At 38.8% G+C, this 17,904-nt stretch overlaps 2 protein-coding genes across 35 annotated transcripts in view; one reads left to right on the top strand and one right to left on the bottom strand.

Moving 5' to 3' along the window:
• LOC107853400 (MADS-box transcription factor 27) overlaps positions 1 to 17,904 on the bottom strand; it is a 38,259-nt gene that overhangs the window by 721 nt on the left and 19,634 nt on the right. For 2 of the 5 annotated variants that reach the window (XM_016698392.2, XM_016698394.2), the window contains exons 3-6: positions 16,756 to 16,834; positions 6,518 to 6,579; positions 202 to 301; positions 80 to 121 (exon numbers count right to left, since the gene is read on the bottom strand). In XM_016698392.2, the coding sequence (XP_016553878.2) occupies positions 80 to 121; positions 202 to 301; positions 6,518 to 6,579; positions 16,756 to 16,834 (283 nt within the window). Of the gene's footprint in view, positions 1 to 79; positions 122 to 195; positions 302 to 6,517; positions 6,580 to 16,755; positions 16,835 to 17,904 lie in introns of those variants that run through there. The other 3 variants (XM_016698393.2, XM_047411068.1, XM_047411069.1) reach the window with 3 other exon arrangements.
• Positions 1 to 17,904, top strand: part of LOC107853402 — a 63,806-nt gene that overhangs the window by 27,726 nt on the left and 18,176 nt on the right. For 13 of the 30 annotated variants that reach the window (XR_007054663.1, XR_007054664.1, XR_007054660.1 and 10 more), the window contains one exon: positions 17,074 to 17,136. Coding sequence is in view for 5 of the 30 variants with exons in the window: in XM_047411066.1 (XP_047267022.1) it covers positions 1,979 to 2,929 (951 nt within the window). In the remaining 25 variants the exon portion in view is untranslated. The other 17 variants (XR_007054661.1, XR_007054666.1, XR_007054656.1 and 14 more) reach the window with 5 other exon arrangements.

Below are 17,904 nucleotides of genomic sequence, written 5' to 3'. Positions count from 1 at the left end.
AAAAAAATTGATTTAGTGTCTTGAGAATTTATCCTTCTTAGAATAAATTGATTAGTCGGTGGGGTTTATGTTGATTGACCTTTCGGTTTAGTTCTTGTATCTCATCAATCAGAATTTCGTCCTGTAGACATATGGGGTAGTGTTAGTTCGTTTTAATTCAATTAGTATAGTGAACGTTTGATGGATCTGGAAATTTCATACCTTTCTCACACGAACACCACGGAGACTCACTTCCAGTTGGCTCTCCAAGTTCTGCAAGTCTATGACGCTCAGACCAGAAAGCTCTTCACCCATCATTTGTCTGTAATGCCGAAATAAACTGTTAAAAGACATGTGACTCCAAAAGAAAAATTGACATTTGACTGTCTGGATACGATAGTTGGTTTTTAAAGCCTACTAAAATATGTCAATCGCGAGCTGGAGGTTTTTTCTGAAAGCAGCAGCTGAAGCACCCAACTTGGTGCCTTTCTTAATGTGTAGTTGATAGATGGCTCAAATAAAGATTCTGACATTTATCACCATAAGAAAGTGTTACACGTGTTAACAGTTCTTCCTTTTTATCAAAGATCAAAATAGCCTTGTCATTCCTAATTAACTTCATCCAAAAGAAAGGGTGGTATGCTTGCCAAAACAATTAAGGAGAAATATTCCTTTCTGTACCTTACCAAACCAATGTTGGATGCTTGTCACTCAACTTGTAGGGCATGTATTATCCCATATAAATGGGAGCAAAACTAGGGAACATAGTCTTATAGTCTTACACAAAAACAATATCCATATGCTTAGATCATACTCAAATATAACTATGTCAGACATCCAAAAACTAATTATTCCATTGAAATTACAATAGTTTTGGTAGATTATAGTAACTAATTAATGTCCACTTCAATTTAAGTGTCTTTTCAGGCTATTTCAAAAAGAATGTCACCTTTCCTCATTTGGTAAGTTTTAAATTTCATCATTTCCATTTTACTCTAATGGCACTCTCTTGTAGGAATGACATGACATTTTATAGACCATGATGTTTTAAGGTTTTCTTTAAATAAATATGTTATACACACCTTTAGTTTAAATGATAATATTGGAAGTCTTATATGAAACAAAGTATTGTGGAGTGCATAATTAGTATTTCTTGATATTCTTACTTACAAAAAGAATCTTTCATTCACCGGGCTGCCCTTCAGAGTATTTATTTCTTTTTTGATAAGTGAGATTTTGTTACTGTTATAACAATCCGGAAGTTGCCTCAACAAAATTATACAATAATAAAGTATTATATCGTCCATCCTAATTTGCTTTGCTTTGCTTTATTTAAGTTTTGCTCACCATACCTATTAAAAAGAATTAAATTGTGACATGTTTAATATTTATTAAGGCAACATGTGGACTCAAATGTTGACTTTGGTAAGTTAAACAATAGTTCTCTTATTGAAAAAAACTTTTTTCCTTGAGCCCGAAGCCTTTTTGAAACAACCTCTCTACCTCCCAAGGTAGAGGTAAGGTCTGCATGTGCTCTACCCTCCCCGTCTCCACTTGTGGGATTACGTTGGGTATTTTGTTATCGTTGTCCCTTATTGAAAAAACATCATAGGAAACTAAGTTGTCAAAGCTAGAAAGAATTTTCTCAAGTTGAGTAGTAAGAATTAGGAAGTAGAAGGAATAAGTAGAAATAAGAGGTACTTGAGCTTGGAAATTATGAACAAAATAGAGACGATGATTCCTTTATATAAAAACAAGGGTGACATTCAGAGTTGCAACAACTGCCGAGGTATTAAGTTGTTAAGTCACACGATGAAGATTTGGGAGAGGGTGGTAGAGCGAAGGTTGAGGAAGATTGTGTCTATTTTGGAAAATCAATTTGGTTTTATGCCTGGTCGCTCCACGACTGAGGCAATTCACCTTGTGCGGAGACTGGTAGAACAGTATAGAGAGAGGAAGAGGGATCTTCACATAGTATTTATCGACTTGGAGAAAGCGTATGACAAGGTCCCTAGGGAGGTTCTTTGGAGATGCTTGGAGGCGAGGGAAGGTCCCGGTGGCGTACATCAGAGCGATTAAGGACATGTATGAGGGAGCGAAGACTCGGGTAAGGATAGTGGGAGGAGATTCTGAGCATTTCCTGGTCTTGATAGGGTTACACCAGGGATCAACTCTTAGTCCGTTTTTATTTTCTTTGGTGATGGATGTGTTGACGCGGAGTATACAAGGCGAGGTGCCTTGGTATTTGCTTTTCGCGGATGATATAGTTTTGATTGATGAGTCGCGACAAGGGATTAATGATAAGCTGGAGGTTTGGAAACAAATTCTGGAGTCTAAAGGTTTCAAGTTGAGTAGGACCAAGACGGAGTACTTAGAGTTCAAGTTTAGTGACTCGAGGCAAGAGGAGGTGGTGGAAGTGAAGCTGGATTCTCAGGCGGTTTGTAAGAGAGATAGTTTTAAGTATCTCGGGTCTACGATTCAGGGAAACAGCGAGATTGATGAGGATGTCTCTCACCGTATAGGGACAGGTTGGATAAAATGGAGGCTCGCTTCGGGAATTTTATGCGATAAGAAGGTGCCCCTCAAGCTGAAAGGCAAGTTTTATAGAGTTGCAGTCCGGCCTGCTATGCTGTATGGAGCGGAGTGTTGGTCGGTTAAGAATTCTCATATCCAAAAGCTGAAGGTGGCGGAAATGAGGATGTTGCGTTGGATGTGTGGAGTCACAAGGGCTGACAGAGTTAGGAATGAAATTATTCGGGAAAAGGTTGGGGTGGCGTCAGTGGAGGATAAAATGCGGGAAGTGAGGTTGAGATGGTTTGGTCATGTGATGAGGAGAGGCACAAATGCACCGGTTCGTAAGTGTGAGAGGTTGGCCTTGGAAGGTTTCAAGCGGGGTAGGGGTAGGCCGAAGAAATACCGGAGAGAAGTGATTAAACGTGACATGGAATAGTTACAGCTGACCGAGGACATGACCCTGGATAAGAAGTTATGGAGGAAAAACATTAGGATAGAGGGCTAAAGGTGTGGATGAGTCGTAGTCAGTATTTAGGTGGACTTTATTGTCCTTTGTTTGGTAATGTAATGTACTATTCTTGTGGATGTCGTACCTATGTTATTTAATCGTGTCCTATGTTTTTGATGCTTTTGTTTACTGCCTTTTTATCTTGAGCCGAGGGTTTATCGGAAACAGCCTCTCTACCTCTCTAGAGGTAGTGGTATGGATTGCGTACACTCTACCCTCCCCAGACCCCACTATGTGAGAATAAACTGGGTCTGTTGTTGTTGTTGTTGAAAGGCAGAGCTCGATCCAAAATTTAAATTTGATGGGTTTAATGTCTGTTTTTTTATGATACGCATTACACTTTTGAAATTTATCAGTTCAAACTTTATTAATTTTTGGAATCTTTGTGATTTTTCACATATAAATCTATACTTGCTATTGAAAATACCGGGATTAGTTGATCCCGGTAATTACAAGCTACATTTGCTACTATTGAACAGTTATATTGATATTCTGGTAAATCAGGTGTCATTTATTTGATATCACGCCAAGTTGGTGCCAAAAATTATTTGCATTGAGTGAGGGTGATTAGATTAACGTTTTTTATATTGATATTCTGGTGTAATTTTCTCTCCTTTGCATTCTTAAGATATGTAACAGTTGTGATCTTTTGGATCGAGGATCTTTAAGTAGAGCAGTGGAGGAAACATTTCATTTTCCCTAGTAACTTTGTTGATGAAATTAATAATATACGGATGTTATAGGAAAATTCCAATGTAAAAAAGTGTGTAAAAGACTAAAAGTAGAGAATCTTATGCCATTACCCCACACAGAACATTCGGTCATCAATACTGATTGTGCTATCGTACATGCTCCAAAAAACCCTACACCGCTTTCGTAAATACTGCTTTCTTGCACATGAAGCACAAGTTTCCATGTAAGAATGCATGCCTCTTAAATACTACCGGGATCCTTATTGAGTGAAGTTCCTATTTTTAGTTTTTAGTAGTTTATTACACTTGAATAAGACATCTTTCTGGCCTTCTCTGTTTGCAGATGTCCTCCCATAAATGACATCTTTGCATGAATGGTAATCCAAGAAATAGGTCATATTAAATTCCCCTCATTCTCTATAATTGTGGAGAACTAACTGTTAATGTCTTCTGGCCGAAAGTTTAGAAAATATTCAGAAAACTTAGCACAAATGAAAAATGACTCTACCCTTTTCTATTTCCAGAAATTGATTCTAGTTTCCTTCCCCCGTCCCCTCTTTTTAAAATTGTGATTTGGATAGGATCTCTCCACATTTTCCCAATATCCTCCAGAGTTGCTCAATACATTGTAAATATGATTGATCCTCATTATCCTATTTGATTACATACTTATCGGTAGTAAGCTCTTCCCACAACGGTTGAGTTCCATGTGGAACCCCCAAACTAAGTTTCCTAGTGGAATTGTATGAACATTCTAAAATCTCTAATTCGTAAAGATATCTCCACAGCTGTTTAACCTTTTGCCATGATCCTTGGTACAGGCCATATGGATACATACTAAAATTGGTAGATTGGAAAAATTACTCTTTGATCAACATTAACTTTTTATACTCTTTTTAACTCTCAAGATTAACTTGCATGTTGCAGTCCTTGTAAAATCGTACTGCTATAGACAAAATTGAATATATAGTAAGTTGGCAGATTAAAGCAAATTCTTCTTGATCAGTGTTTGTTTCACTTTTTCAAGGGGTATTTTATTCCACCAGCTTTTTTGTTCGATAACTGTGATGTTCGGGTCAGCTTTCGTGTACCTCGACTAAATCCACGGGACACCTGCCACCTCCCACCTCCCACCTCCCACCACCAACAGATGTCAGATACCTCTCTGCCCATCAATGTTAGAATAGATGGAAAGAATCACCCCGTGTTGCCTCTGCTGGGATTTGAACCCGAGACCTCTGGTTCTCCACCCACTTTATTGACCAATAGGCCACACCCTTGGGTTCTACCAGCCTGTTAGTCTCTTTTGAGTCTCGACCATCAGTTTATTTATTTCCCAATCCTTGGTAAGTCGAACCCAACAGTAGTCCAGATAAGGCATTGGATAGGACCCAATACTGCAACTAAAGATCTCTGTCAACTATTTAACTATTTAATGTGGTTCACTTCATCCGTTAGAACATTCTCATACTCAAGATCAAGCTTAGAGTTCCTTGAGACACAGTGGGATCTGATTTGCTTCGGTGTCATGTAACACAGACATATCATGTGCATACAGTAGATAATACACCTGTAAGCTATCTTTCCTTCCCTGCAAGCTGTGTGAATTACCACCATAGGTACCTTGTCATTACTGCCCATCTTGTTGAATGCTTCACTGATGGGTATGAGCAGTTTGAGTGCAGTATTGTTAAAGTCTCAATTAAGGTGCACTTAATTCTTCAAGCTTGGTGATGTTTAGGTTGTGTGGTTTACCTCCCGTAGTTGTTAACATAGGTGTTAATAAGGTGCTTGACATGTGCATCTTCACCTATGAGCTATGTATTTAAGAGAACAGCACTAGACAAAAATTATAGTTTACAAATTGATATATTAATTATTAAAGAAAGGTTATGACTGAACTTTTAGTTATTGGCAATAAGAAATTTGAAGTTTAATGTGAGAAATGTAGCCACTAAAAACTTAAAGCTGCATCTTTTGCCTAAATTGGAAATATATAATGTTTTTTAGCTTACTTGCCATGACTTTTGCTTCACATATATAGCTTATCCATTCTTTTGTACAAAGATTTATTCCTCTTTTTGTGTATCGTTGCATTTTCTTGCATTACATTTGTTATCACGAGTGCTTTTCTTCATTATAGCCCATACTTAAAATTGCACTTTGATCTTAAAATCTGAACAAATTTTAGCACATTTTGCTTTTGACTACTTTGGTAAGGTGGTGATCACTTAGCCATAGAGCTATTGAGCTTGATTGTGGGTATCCAGAAGTTGATCATTTTTTGACATTAAAAAGAAAAAGTTGATCACTGTTTTCATCTTTGCCATCCCATGTTCTCCATAAAAGTCCATATAGCACCTGTTTACGTGTCATCTACCTTTTCCAGTCTAATATGCACAGTGCTTGTGTCTCTCTACTCTTATGTTCTAGCCCAGTCACTATATAAGTGCTTGTGTCTCTCTACTCTTATGTTCTAGCCCAGTCACTATATAAGCTCCTTATATAACTTAAAGAGTAGATAAAGAATATTTTAAGAATCTAATTGATCAAACACTTCTAAGCATGAAAACTTCAATGGGGTGAAACATTTTGACCTTTTCGATGTAGGAATTCAATATATATTACTGGGTACTTTCTTCTAATATAATATTTACTTAAATGTCTTAAAAACTATATTGCAGACTACCTAATTAATGATCTCAATTTGAGAAATTTTATGAACTGCTTAACATGCAAAAGAGTCCTTATGATTGTGCTATAGGTCATTGAATAAGTTATTTGTGGAAGCAAGAAATATAGTTAATAGGACAAGAAAATTTACCGGTGATTCTCTTGCAAGTTTTGTAGTTGTTGCCTTAGCATTGCCGCTTCCCTTTGCCAAAACTGATAACAAGAAAACAAATTTTAATACATTTTGGATTATCATAGGAGGAACTACCGGATATTTCTGCATGCTTTGACAAAACTAGTAGTGAAATCAATAGCAAACCAAGTGTAGATGTAATGGGTTCTATTTAGATTAACATAGAGTTGTTCCCCTTCTCGTGGTCCGGGAATTTGATCTATATATTCATTCTCAAAAGAATTAGATCCATATATTCATTCTCAAAAGAGTTAGATTCATATGTACCCTCAAGATTATGTATCTTTTATTTATGAGACCTTTTAAAATATGGGGAAAAAATGAGAGTGTTAATTCCCAGAGGTTGCACCCTGCCAACAACAACAAGAACAACATACCCAGAGTATTCCCACAAAGTGGGGTCTGGGGAGGGTAAAATGTAAGCAGTCTATATCACTACCTCATATGAGGTAGAGAGGTTGTTTCTGATAGACCCCCGGCTTAAGACATATAACAGTATAACAAGCACACAACAAAATGAGATAACTCACTGCTAAGTAATAAAGGAAATAAGAGATCCACAAGGTAATGCTATAAACTATTTATCCAAAATCATAGACATCACCGAAACACCACGAACAAGAAACTCTAGGCGTAGATACAACAAAGCAGTCTTCCCTACTATAACTGCCGAAGTCCTATCTGCTAACCTTCTACCCTAAGCCGAGTCCTCCACACCTTTCTATCAAGGATCACGTCCTCTGTAAGCTGTAACTGCTCCATATCATGCCTAATCACCTCCCTCTAATATTTCTTCGGCCTACCTTTAACCCCGCCTAAAACTATCCATAGCCAACCTCTCACACCTCCGTACAGGAGTACCCGTGCATCTCTCATTACATGCCTGAACAAACAACCTCACTTCCCGCATTTTGTCCTCCACAGAAACAACTCCCACCTTCTCTCAATAATCACATTACTAACCCTATCTTTCCTGGTACGTTCACACATCCATCGCAACATCCTCATCTTCGCCACCTTCAACTTTTGGATGTGGGAGTTCTTAACTGGCCAACACTCCGCTCCATACAACATAACCAGTCGGACCGCCACTCAGTAGAACTTATTCCATCTTAGTGTTGAGCTCCCATCTATCTCACTAGTTAACATAAAATACAAATATTATTTCCCTTTGTATTGACCAAGGATTGGAAATCCTGGTTATGAATCCTAGAATGCCCTGCTTGAATCTATCTTAGTGCATTGTTTGTTGTTTCTGGAAATGTTGTGTTTGGTACTCTTATGGTTGTCACTTCTCTTCTCTAAGATAAAAAGGAAAAAGGAAGGACTTGTTTTCTTTTACTTTGTGGGTTAAATAGAAGATACTTCTTGTTGGTTGATCTGTTTTAAGAAGTAATTTTTTTCCAAAACAAGAACATGATTAATTAGGCAAATGCAAAAAGATCATCAAAATAAACCTTATTGATATCTTTTGGCTTAGAGACAATTATATTTTGAAATAAACTTTCTAGCCTTGTAGACGTGCTGTCAATGCTTGTTTCTTGATTGCCACATTGATAGGTTTCTCCTGTCTTTTGACATAGATGGGAATTGTACTGTTGTTTTTGACAAATAAAACTTGGAACTCATTTTTGCTCCTAGTTCATACTAAGATTTGGAAATCCTCCGACTCAGGCTGAAAGTTCCATATTAATGGAAGGGGATTCAAGTTTTGAACCAGAGTAGATAATGTAAGAGCGTTAAAAATACTCTTAACAAAATGAACATCGTTGGTGTGTCGTGAATCATCTGCTTTCTTTATAACCTGGGTGTATGAATCAGTTTTCACGCACCTCAACTACTTTTATGGCTACCTACTACCTTCCACCATTACAGGTACTGGGTAATTCTGTTCTTCAAGGGTTGTATGGATGGGAAGAAATCACCAAATGCTTTTGTCTCGCTCGGAATTGAACCTAAGACCTCCCACTTCATTCCCCACTAAGCCACACTCTTAGGTGCTCGTGAACTATCTGCTTTCTTGGGTGGCTCTTTGACCATTGTCTTTCCTATCTCCTCTTTCCCAATGAAAAATGGGTTTTATCATAAAATTTCATTGATGCTCTCCATTTGATCTGTGGAGAGTATTGGATTTCTACTTTTGTACATACTTCGACATTTAGGAATAGAATACGATTAGAGTCTAGCTTGATTAGGACACATTAAGGTGTTGGCCATGAATTCAAGCCAGATTGGATTCAATTTGTCATTTTTGTGAAGATATTGTAAAGCTCATCCTTGATATTTTGTTGTACATTTCTCCTGCCAACTTGTGAGGAATGCTTCAAACCAATGTGTTGGATAGTTTTTCAATGGGGATTTAAAGTTTTGAAGTAACGAGATTGCCACATGGTGCAAGGAATCATTTTTATATTGTTGCTTCCTACCATTAAGAATTTTGTTCGACATTATGCTATTAGGGATGAATCTTTTGACCCAACATAGGCTATTGGTGATGGACTTGGGCATAAAGAAGGGTAAGAAGAGTAGGGGTGAGAAGGGGCGACTGAGAATTAAGTGGGGCGGCCTGACGCCGATGAATGCGTGGGAGATTGGGGAGAAGTTGGCAGGTATGAGGGTGTGGGAGTGTAGGGGAGACATAGATGGTATGTGGGGTAGGGCGGCTAGGTGCATTAAGAAGACTGCTAGTGAAGTGTTGGGTACGTCCAAGGGCCAGGCCGGTCACCATCGGAGGGATTGGTGGTGGAATGAAGAGGTAAAGAAGAAAGTAGAGACTAAGAAGGGGGCGTATGCAAAGTTGATTGAGAGTAAGGATGAAGAAGAGAAGCGGGTGTTTAGGGAGGAGTACAAGTTAGCGAGGAAGAGGCTAAGCTAGCAGTTACGGCTGCTAAGACGACAGCGTTTGAGAGCTTGTATGCAGGGTTAGAGGAGAAAGGAGGGGAAAAAAGGTTGTTTAGGCTGGCTAAGGCTAGAGAGAGGAAGGGCCGTGACCTAGACCAGGTGAAGTGCATTAAGGGGGAGGATGGTAGAGTGTTGGTGGAAGATGGTCACATTAAGAAGAGATGACAGTTGTATTTTCATAGGCTCTTAAATGATGAAGGGGAGAGTTATTGAGTTAGGTGAGCTAGAGCAATTAGAGGAGTGTCGTGATTTTGGTTATTATAGACGTTTTAAGGTGGAGGAGGTCAGTGAGGCTGTTCGCAGGATGCGAAGGGGTAGGGCGACGGGACCTGATGAGATCCCCGTGGATTTTTGAAAGTTTTCTGGCGAGGCTGGTTTAAGGTGGTTGATGGATCTATTTAACGATATTTTGAAGTCGGTGAAAATGCCTGAGGCCTGGAGATGGAGCACTATGATCCCTCTGTATAAGAATAAGGGTGAAATTCAGAGTTGTAACAATTATAGGGGTATTAAGTTATTGAGTCACACGATGAAGATTTGGGAAAGAGTGGTCGAGTGGAGGTTGAGGAGGTTAGTGTCTATTTCGGAGAACCAGTTTGGATTTATGCCCGGACGCTCTACGACAGAGGCAATTCACCTAGTGCGGAGACTGATGGAACAGTATAGGGAAAGGAAGAAGGATCTGCACATGGTTTTTATCGACTTGGAGAAGGCATATGACAGTCCCTAGGGGAAGTCTTTTAGAGATGTTTGGAGGTGAGTAGGGTTCTGGTGGTGTATATCAGAGCAATTAAGGACATGTATGATAGAGCTAAGACCTAGGTGAGGACGACGGGAGGAGTTTCAGAGCATTTCTTGGTCTTGACAGGATTGCATCAGGGATTTACTCTTAGCACGGTTTTTGTTTTCTTTGGTTATGGAGGTGTTGACGCGGCGTATCTAAGGAGAGGTGCCCTGGTGTATGCTTTTTGCGGACGATGTGGTTTTGATTGATGAGACCCGGGGAGATGTGAATGATAAATTAGAGGTCTGGAGACAGACCCTTGAGTCTAAAGGGTTCAGGTTGAGTAGGAGCAAGACCGAATATTTGGAATGTAAGTTTAATGGCTCGAGGGAGCAGGACGAGGTGGTAGTAAGGTTGGATTCTCAGGTGGTGTGTAAGAGGGATAGTTTCAAGTACCTCAGGTCCATGATTCAGGGGAATGGTGAGATTGACGAGGATGTCTCTCACCGGATTGGGGCGGGATGGATGAAGTGGAAGCTCGCCTCGGGAGTGTTGTGTGATAAGAAGGTGCCGCCCAAGCTTAAAGGCAAATTTTACAGGGTGGCAGTCCGCCCGGCCATGTTGTATGGAGCGGAGTGTTGGCCAGTCAAGAACTCTCATATTTAAAAATTGAAGGTGACGGAAATGGGGATGTTACGTTGGATGTGTGGTCTTACAAGGGGGGATAGGGTTCAGAATGAGACTATCCGGGAGAGGGTTGGAGTGGCTTCGGTGGAGGACAAGATGCGGGAGGTCCTTTGAGATGGTTCGGACACGTGGTGAGGAGGGGCACAAATGCACCAGTTCGTAGGTGTGAGGCTTGCTTTGGATGATTTCAAGCGGGACAGGGGTAGGCCAAAGAAATATTGGAGAGAGGTGATTAGGCGGGACATGGAGCAGTTGGACATGATCCTAGATAGGAAGAGCTGGAAGATGCGTATTAGGATACAAAGCTAGTGACTATTAGGGTAGGTAGGGTAGGGCATTACTTGTTTGGTGTATTACTCTTGTTAGGCTACCTTGTTGCATGCTGTATTACGAGTGCCTACTATTCTTTGTTTACTTTCTATTGTAGGGGCGTTTTTATGTCTTGCCATCTTGTTCCATGCGTTTTTTACGGTTGTGAGTACTTATCTTATCTTGAGCCGGGGGTCTATCGGAAACAGCCTTGCTACTTCTCCGGAGGTAGTGGTATGGACTGCGTACATCTTACCCTCCCCAGACCTCACTATGTGGGAATACACTGGGTTTGTTGTTGTTGTTGTTGTATTATGCTATCAGGGATAAAACTGTAAGCTTTTGTTGTTTTGGAGGCCTTGAATTTGGTGGTAATGAACTTTGATGTGTGGTACAGTATTGAGGAATCAAATTTGAAGTTCTGGGAATGAGTAATTATAGCTGCCCCAAAGAAAAAAGTAATTACAGTTGCATTGTAGATATCTACCATATACTTTCATGTGCTATTCAAACCCCCTGGCCATAATTATTCTATAATTTGTTTTTAACCATTCTACAGGTGGAGCAATCTATGGGATTTTTACTGCTGGATCTAGCATTGGCCGATAAATGTTCCTACTTCTGAAAAGATAAAACAGATAAGAGTTGTGCCATTTAATAGGTGCACTAGACTGATTTTCCCTCTTCATATGCAGTCTCTACTTCATAGGAAGCGTGTTCCCTCATTTACCATCTCCTCTTGTATCTCCTACTATCAGATTGAGAGATGTGAAAGAGAAGAAAGAATTGATGCCCAATGTTATTGATGGTATTCAACCCATAGGTTGTTGCTTGTAATGGTTGTGATGGGTCCGACCTAGACCAACATAAAGTAATGATACTCCACTCTTCGGATATATACATCTGTGTTGAAGATCTAATCTAATCCTAAATATCAAAGAGTCTACATTTGTGGTCCAGTATCATTTCGTTTCGACGCTCTGGAGATACTTCATGGATCTTATTCTCCTTGCTTGTGAAAATTGGTTGAACACGACTCCTCTAACATGCTCTAGATTTCATGGTTTTTACTTATGGGTATTAAGGGAGGAGTTCAGAGTTATTTTAAAATGCTAAGGTGGTAGTGTTAACGTGTCATTTGACTTATTAGGGGAAGGAAATTGGAAAACTATCTTCCATGTCTTTAGTATTTTGGCATTAACAATTACGGAGTACTATTGTTGATTAATTATCTCCTGGCACTAACGAGGGTCTATTGTGTGGAGCCTTCCTTGCATTTCTGCCAGAGGTTGTTTCCACGGCTTGAACCCGTGACCTCCTGGTCATATAGCAACAACTTTACTAGTTACTCCAAGGCTCCCCTTCCTATAAGACTTCTTAATCCTGTGATCTTAAGCTAAAGATGTGTTGTAATGTACCAAAATGCCTTTAAATCTTGTGGTCTCAAAGATGTCATGTAGGATGTTGGAGTTAAAGAGTTACTAAATATAGAAAACAACTTTATTTCTGAGACAGACTAAATAGGAAATTAGGACACATAAACTGAAGAAAAGGGAGTAGTTGCTTTTGTTAAGAATAATACATCAGTTGGTGTGGTTTAGCTGCACACTGGAGAGCAAGTGTATCCTTCAGATAAATATTTAGGCTCTCTAAATGTTGATCATGTTCAGTTTGCTTCATTTTAGTAGATTGATACTATGACATGTGCTGAAAATTGGTTTGAAGAATGGATTTCGTGTGGGCTCAAAGATCCACATTATAGGAGTCCAATCACCTGAAGGCTTAAGGATTTATCTGGTTATAGTTCTTCAATGTTGAAGGGAAGTGGAAGATACATTTTCCTGCTTCTCGTACAACCAAGCCATATCATTGTTCTTAGGCTCTTGTGTTTGCATATTTTTCAGTGTTTCTTAAAATGTTAATAACATGCGTCACGACCCTACTGGGGCTGGCATACACATGTTTTAAGAAACTGGTCAAGCACAAAAGTGATGTGTCTTGGACACTCTTTGGAAAGGTTAGGTTCTTAAAGGGTTGCCCGTGTTGGTGAAGTGTGTCAATAGGATTTGCCGTAAGGTCAAGGTGTAAACTATATATTTTGCTGATGGAATTGCTTATGTTCTTGATATATAAGATTTATTCCTAAAAAACAAAAACTATGGGATTTGCCTAGATTTCTTTTTTGTATTTCTTATAACCTTTATAAGAGTTATAAATCGAACCTAATTGAAAGAGTTGTACCACTAGATTTCTTAAAAATCGAACCAAACCAATAAATGTACATTATATTTAATTTGGTTTGATTTTAAATAATAAAAAACTCGACCAAAATTGGTTTGGTTTTAACCAGAAACTACCCAAACGGAACCATGAACAACCCTAATGGCAGTATTTACCCCTGAGCAGATCTTTGTTATGTCTTAAATTATGGTGGCCTATGCAGTCTTATTATTAAAAAGAGTTAAAGTGCTGCTTCCATGATCAATCTTACCAGGACATATCCAAAAGCTCCTTGCAGCAGCTGAACTGATAGGGCTGTCCAATGAAAATTCCCTGAACATAGAAATGATCTGGGCTTATGCAGGGAGCTTTCCATTATATCGTAGACTAATCTACACTGCTTCAGTTTAACATTAATATCAGGGCGTGTAATTTCTGAACACATTAAGGCCCAATGTTGGGTCCTCCAAAACAGCCTCTCTATCTCCACGAGGTATGGTAAGGTCTGCGTAGACTCTACCCTCCCCAGACCCCACTTGTGGGATTTCACTGGTATGTTGTAGGACAGCCAATGTTCTCGTGTTTTACTCCCATCACATTTTGTTTTCGTATGTGCCTGAATTGCATAATCCCTGTAATACTGATCTGTGAAGAACGAACTATTGTCTAATGGGAATTTTTATTCCTTTCAGTTTCTTGAAACATGAAACATGCGTCGGACTTCTGTTTTCCCTTCTGCAATTGCAAAGAAGGATTAGAGATTGATCCCGAAATACTGAACAGATGACATGACAAACAGAGGTTAGAAAGGTGGATACCTTGTGTGGAGCAGTGGTACCTAGAACCTAGTGCTATCCATGAATGTCATTATCTGCTTAATAATGACAAGAGAGACTTTGTAGAAGTTAGGTGCAGGTTAATACCAGCTGTCATCTTGGTAGAAATTTGACAAGAGTTGACTGTGCCCTAGCTGACACTTATCAAGAAATGGGCTTCACCGGAAGGAATCATTACCACCTCTACCACAAATTGAATCTCCTTGTTGAGTTGGCATGGCTTAAATGATTAAGATTCAGAAGATTTAGTTCAAGATTTGATGCTGGTTAGAAGAGAGGGGGGGGGGGGGGGGGAGCAGTCTTTGAAGTCCATCATATTAGAACTTTACCCACAATAATAGAGCCTTTACGCTGAGAAGGTAATGTAAAAGAGGGTCAAACTTTTTATGTACAGCAGGATTGGGCAGGCTGCATCCTTGAAGTTTATAATAGTGATAGTCAGTGAAAAGGTAGCATGTGGTCTATTTTCCAATCACATGACTTGTTTACCCCTCTAAAGAGCATGAAAACCCTTTGTTGTTTTACTCTTGCAGGAAGTCAGGCTGTCTCCATGTAGAGTCTTTTTTGCGTTAATATGTAGAGTGTAGTGGTTATATGAAAATTGTTTAGCTGATATGATGCAATATGCTTCGAAGTAATTGTGTACTATAAGACGGTTCTATCTCTGTAGGTCCTGATTTATTCTTTTATATGACCTCTCTCCAGTTAAAATCCTAAATAGTTGAAGTTGCAGTACATTTTCGGTACATGCCGGATTGGTAATACTGGTGGAATACTTAGCTCCTGTTCTCTGTCAATGTATTGGATTGCCCCTGGTTCATAAGGCACAACTTTAGATGAATGTTTCTATTTTCTAGTAAAGCATCGTCCTTCCATCTTAGCTATTGGTTTTCAAACTTTAGCCTCCAGTCCAGCATCTTCAACCGGGGCAAGACCGACCATTTGGACAGACATGTGTAGAGTATGGCAGAAAGGCAGGGGAATGAGGATTCAATTGTACGAAATCCAAGCCAAGGAAAGTGAAGCTGAATAAGGCATCTGAGAACAAAAGCTTTCTCAGAAGGCAACCTACTTTAATAAATGTACCTTATATTCTCTTCCTAAACTGACAAAATGGCAATTTGGGGGTGTAGGATACTACAAACTTAGGACCAGGCTAATGCAATCTAACCAGACCTTGCATAAATTTAGAAGTGGCAAGACTGGAGGACCCATATGGTATCTAAATCTGGATAGTGTAAATTCGGTAGATAATTATCATATTGATAATCTAACCATCCACTACCCCTCTTATTTTAAGATTCTCCACCCAATGTTTGACATTCCATTCCCCTTAATAATAGGTGCAAGTATCTTTAAATCCTTTTCACAAAGAGGTGTAAACAACTGTACAACATAATCCATGCATGTTGTATAAAGAGGAACAAATAGAGGTACTGTTACTGAACTTTTCTTGTTATAGGAGTTGAGTCAAACCTTTGTTACAGGTTTAACACCTGATTGTTTCTGTTTCTGTGAATAAATTATCAAAAACAATGTCTGGACTTTTATGTTGCGCTATACTAAAAGCAACCAGAATAATTGACAGTCATCTGAAAAGAATTGCTGGAATAGTGAAATTCGCCATGAAAGGTAGTATTATTTCTCACAGACTGTTATCGACATAGCCAAAAAAGTCTCCCTTACAGCCCACAGGGAAAAATATTTTTAATTTAGGGAGAAGAGATATGGTGACACAAATCTCTAGGATATCATGTAAGCTTGAATAAACAGTTGAAGAGTAACAAGAAAATCCATTGGGGTAATTGCTGGAAAAGCCAGAGACAAGTGACCGGAAGAGATCGTGCTGTTGGAATGGTTGCCTGAAAGAGATCAGTGTGGTGCCTCAAATGTTCTCTAGAAAGAAATGTGGTTCCTGAATAAGAACAGTGCTGGCTAAGTGAGAGCTGAAAGTAAGAATGGTACTGCCTATTTTGATCGTCAGAATGGGCCGACTAATAAAATCACCAAAGTTATATTTACTTTGGATTGTATAAATTTCCTAGAAGCCTAATACGCGCTATACTTAGCAGGAGAGAAGACGAAGGAAATTCTTGTTGGTGCTGGTTGATAATATCGAGAGGGCTGCTTGTATAAGGAAAGTTTTTTGTTTGTAGAGTTTCCTATTATTTATGATATAATCACTAAGAATATTTTCCATATTATTCTTAATGAGCCTCTTAACTTTCATCTATAGTGTAATCACTAAAACTATTATCTGCTATTCAATTATTCTGTTAACTAAGAGAACTTTGTCCAGAAATCAGCTCACCATGGTAGAGTAGATAGGCGCATTTTGTGCGTCATAGCTTAGCCTTGAACCTTAGATTTTATGCTGTTACTCCTATTCCTCAACTACTCAACAATTCCCTTGGTATTTCCTAGATTATGTTCAACGACGTGAAGTGGTTATGATAGAAACCTTAGTTATGCATATTTTTCTTTGACATGTTGACTGCAAATATACCAGTGAAACTTACCCTAACCTCAGAAGTTGGAGATGCCAATTGATGATTCTCCTCCTTTGTTCTGTTGTATCTTTCAATCACCGACTTCATGCTGTCAAAGTAAATATATTAAGAATTGTCTTTTTTGCAATTGAGCAAATATCTTGGAGTAGCACAAAGTTGTTCTGTTTTGTTTCTAGTGTTGTCTATACATACATAAGCTTTAAATTGTATTGTCTACTTATAAGAAAGGACTCAAATAGAACAAGCCAGGATATATCTTTTGCTGCCTCTTATTAACCTGATGGCTGCAAATTCTGGTATTTGATTTCTTTTTCTGTGTGTTTTCAGTTGAATGGACTTGGGAGTGATGGCATGCAAAGCCTTTACAAAGTGACTGATACTGTCTTTAAGGTAAATCTCTGAAGTTTTTTTGCTCCTTTTACTCTAGTTTCATGCACCCATCATCAAGGTATGAATTGACTCATAGTTGTGGCTGTTACGTTCCAACTTTAATCAAAACAAGGGAGAAAATGTCGAACTTGCTCTAATGAGCATATTTAATCTTGTTATCATGAACACACGTTATTTCTGTAGGCATTCTCTATGGTGCTTCTAAATTCTATACTAGTTATTGGATTTTGATCCAGTGATACATAATTGTCTAGACATACAACCCGACTTCTGACAAAGAGAGTAGCCTGGGAATATTTCAGGATGAAACCCAAATGCATGTAGCCATGTATAATGGTCCAATATTCAGGTTTTCCCTTATTAAAGATTGTATAGTTTATTCATACTCCAATCTGTCAGCCTGTCTCAGTTTTCCAAAATAAGATTCCTTGCAATACCTTAACATGTGACTAGTATAACATAAATGCATGCAAGAGAAAAGATGCATAAGGGTAACTGAGATTGTAGTTAAGGAACTAGCAGTAGGTGGTTGGGTGAAATAAGGCAAGTACTGTGATCTGAATATGATAAAGACATCCAGCCCACTGGACAAACTTTTTCTTTTCTCTTCTCCCATAAGATTGAAATAATTGTTTAGTGGTAGAATGGTAGTAGATAAAATAATACTAACAACAATTACACATCAACAATAGTAATTTGTTAGCCACCAGTAGGTAATGACTTAATAAGAAATGCTTCATGAAGTGATGATAGAGAAGATGTGTTTAA

The sequence above is a fragment of the Capsicum annuum genome, chromosome 4 (genome assembly GCF_002878395.1).
Source record: "Capsicum annuum cultivar UCD-10X-F1 chromosome 4, UCD10Xv1.1, whole genome shotgun sequence".
NCBI classification, from domain to species: domain Eukaryota; kingdom Viridiplantae; phylum Streptophyta; class Magnoliopsida; order Solanales; family Solanaceae; genus Capsicum; species Capsicum annuum.
The sequence above is the reverse complement of the archived record's forward strand: the minus strand, read 5'-3'. Positions and strand labels throughout refer to the sequence as shown.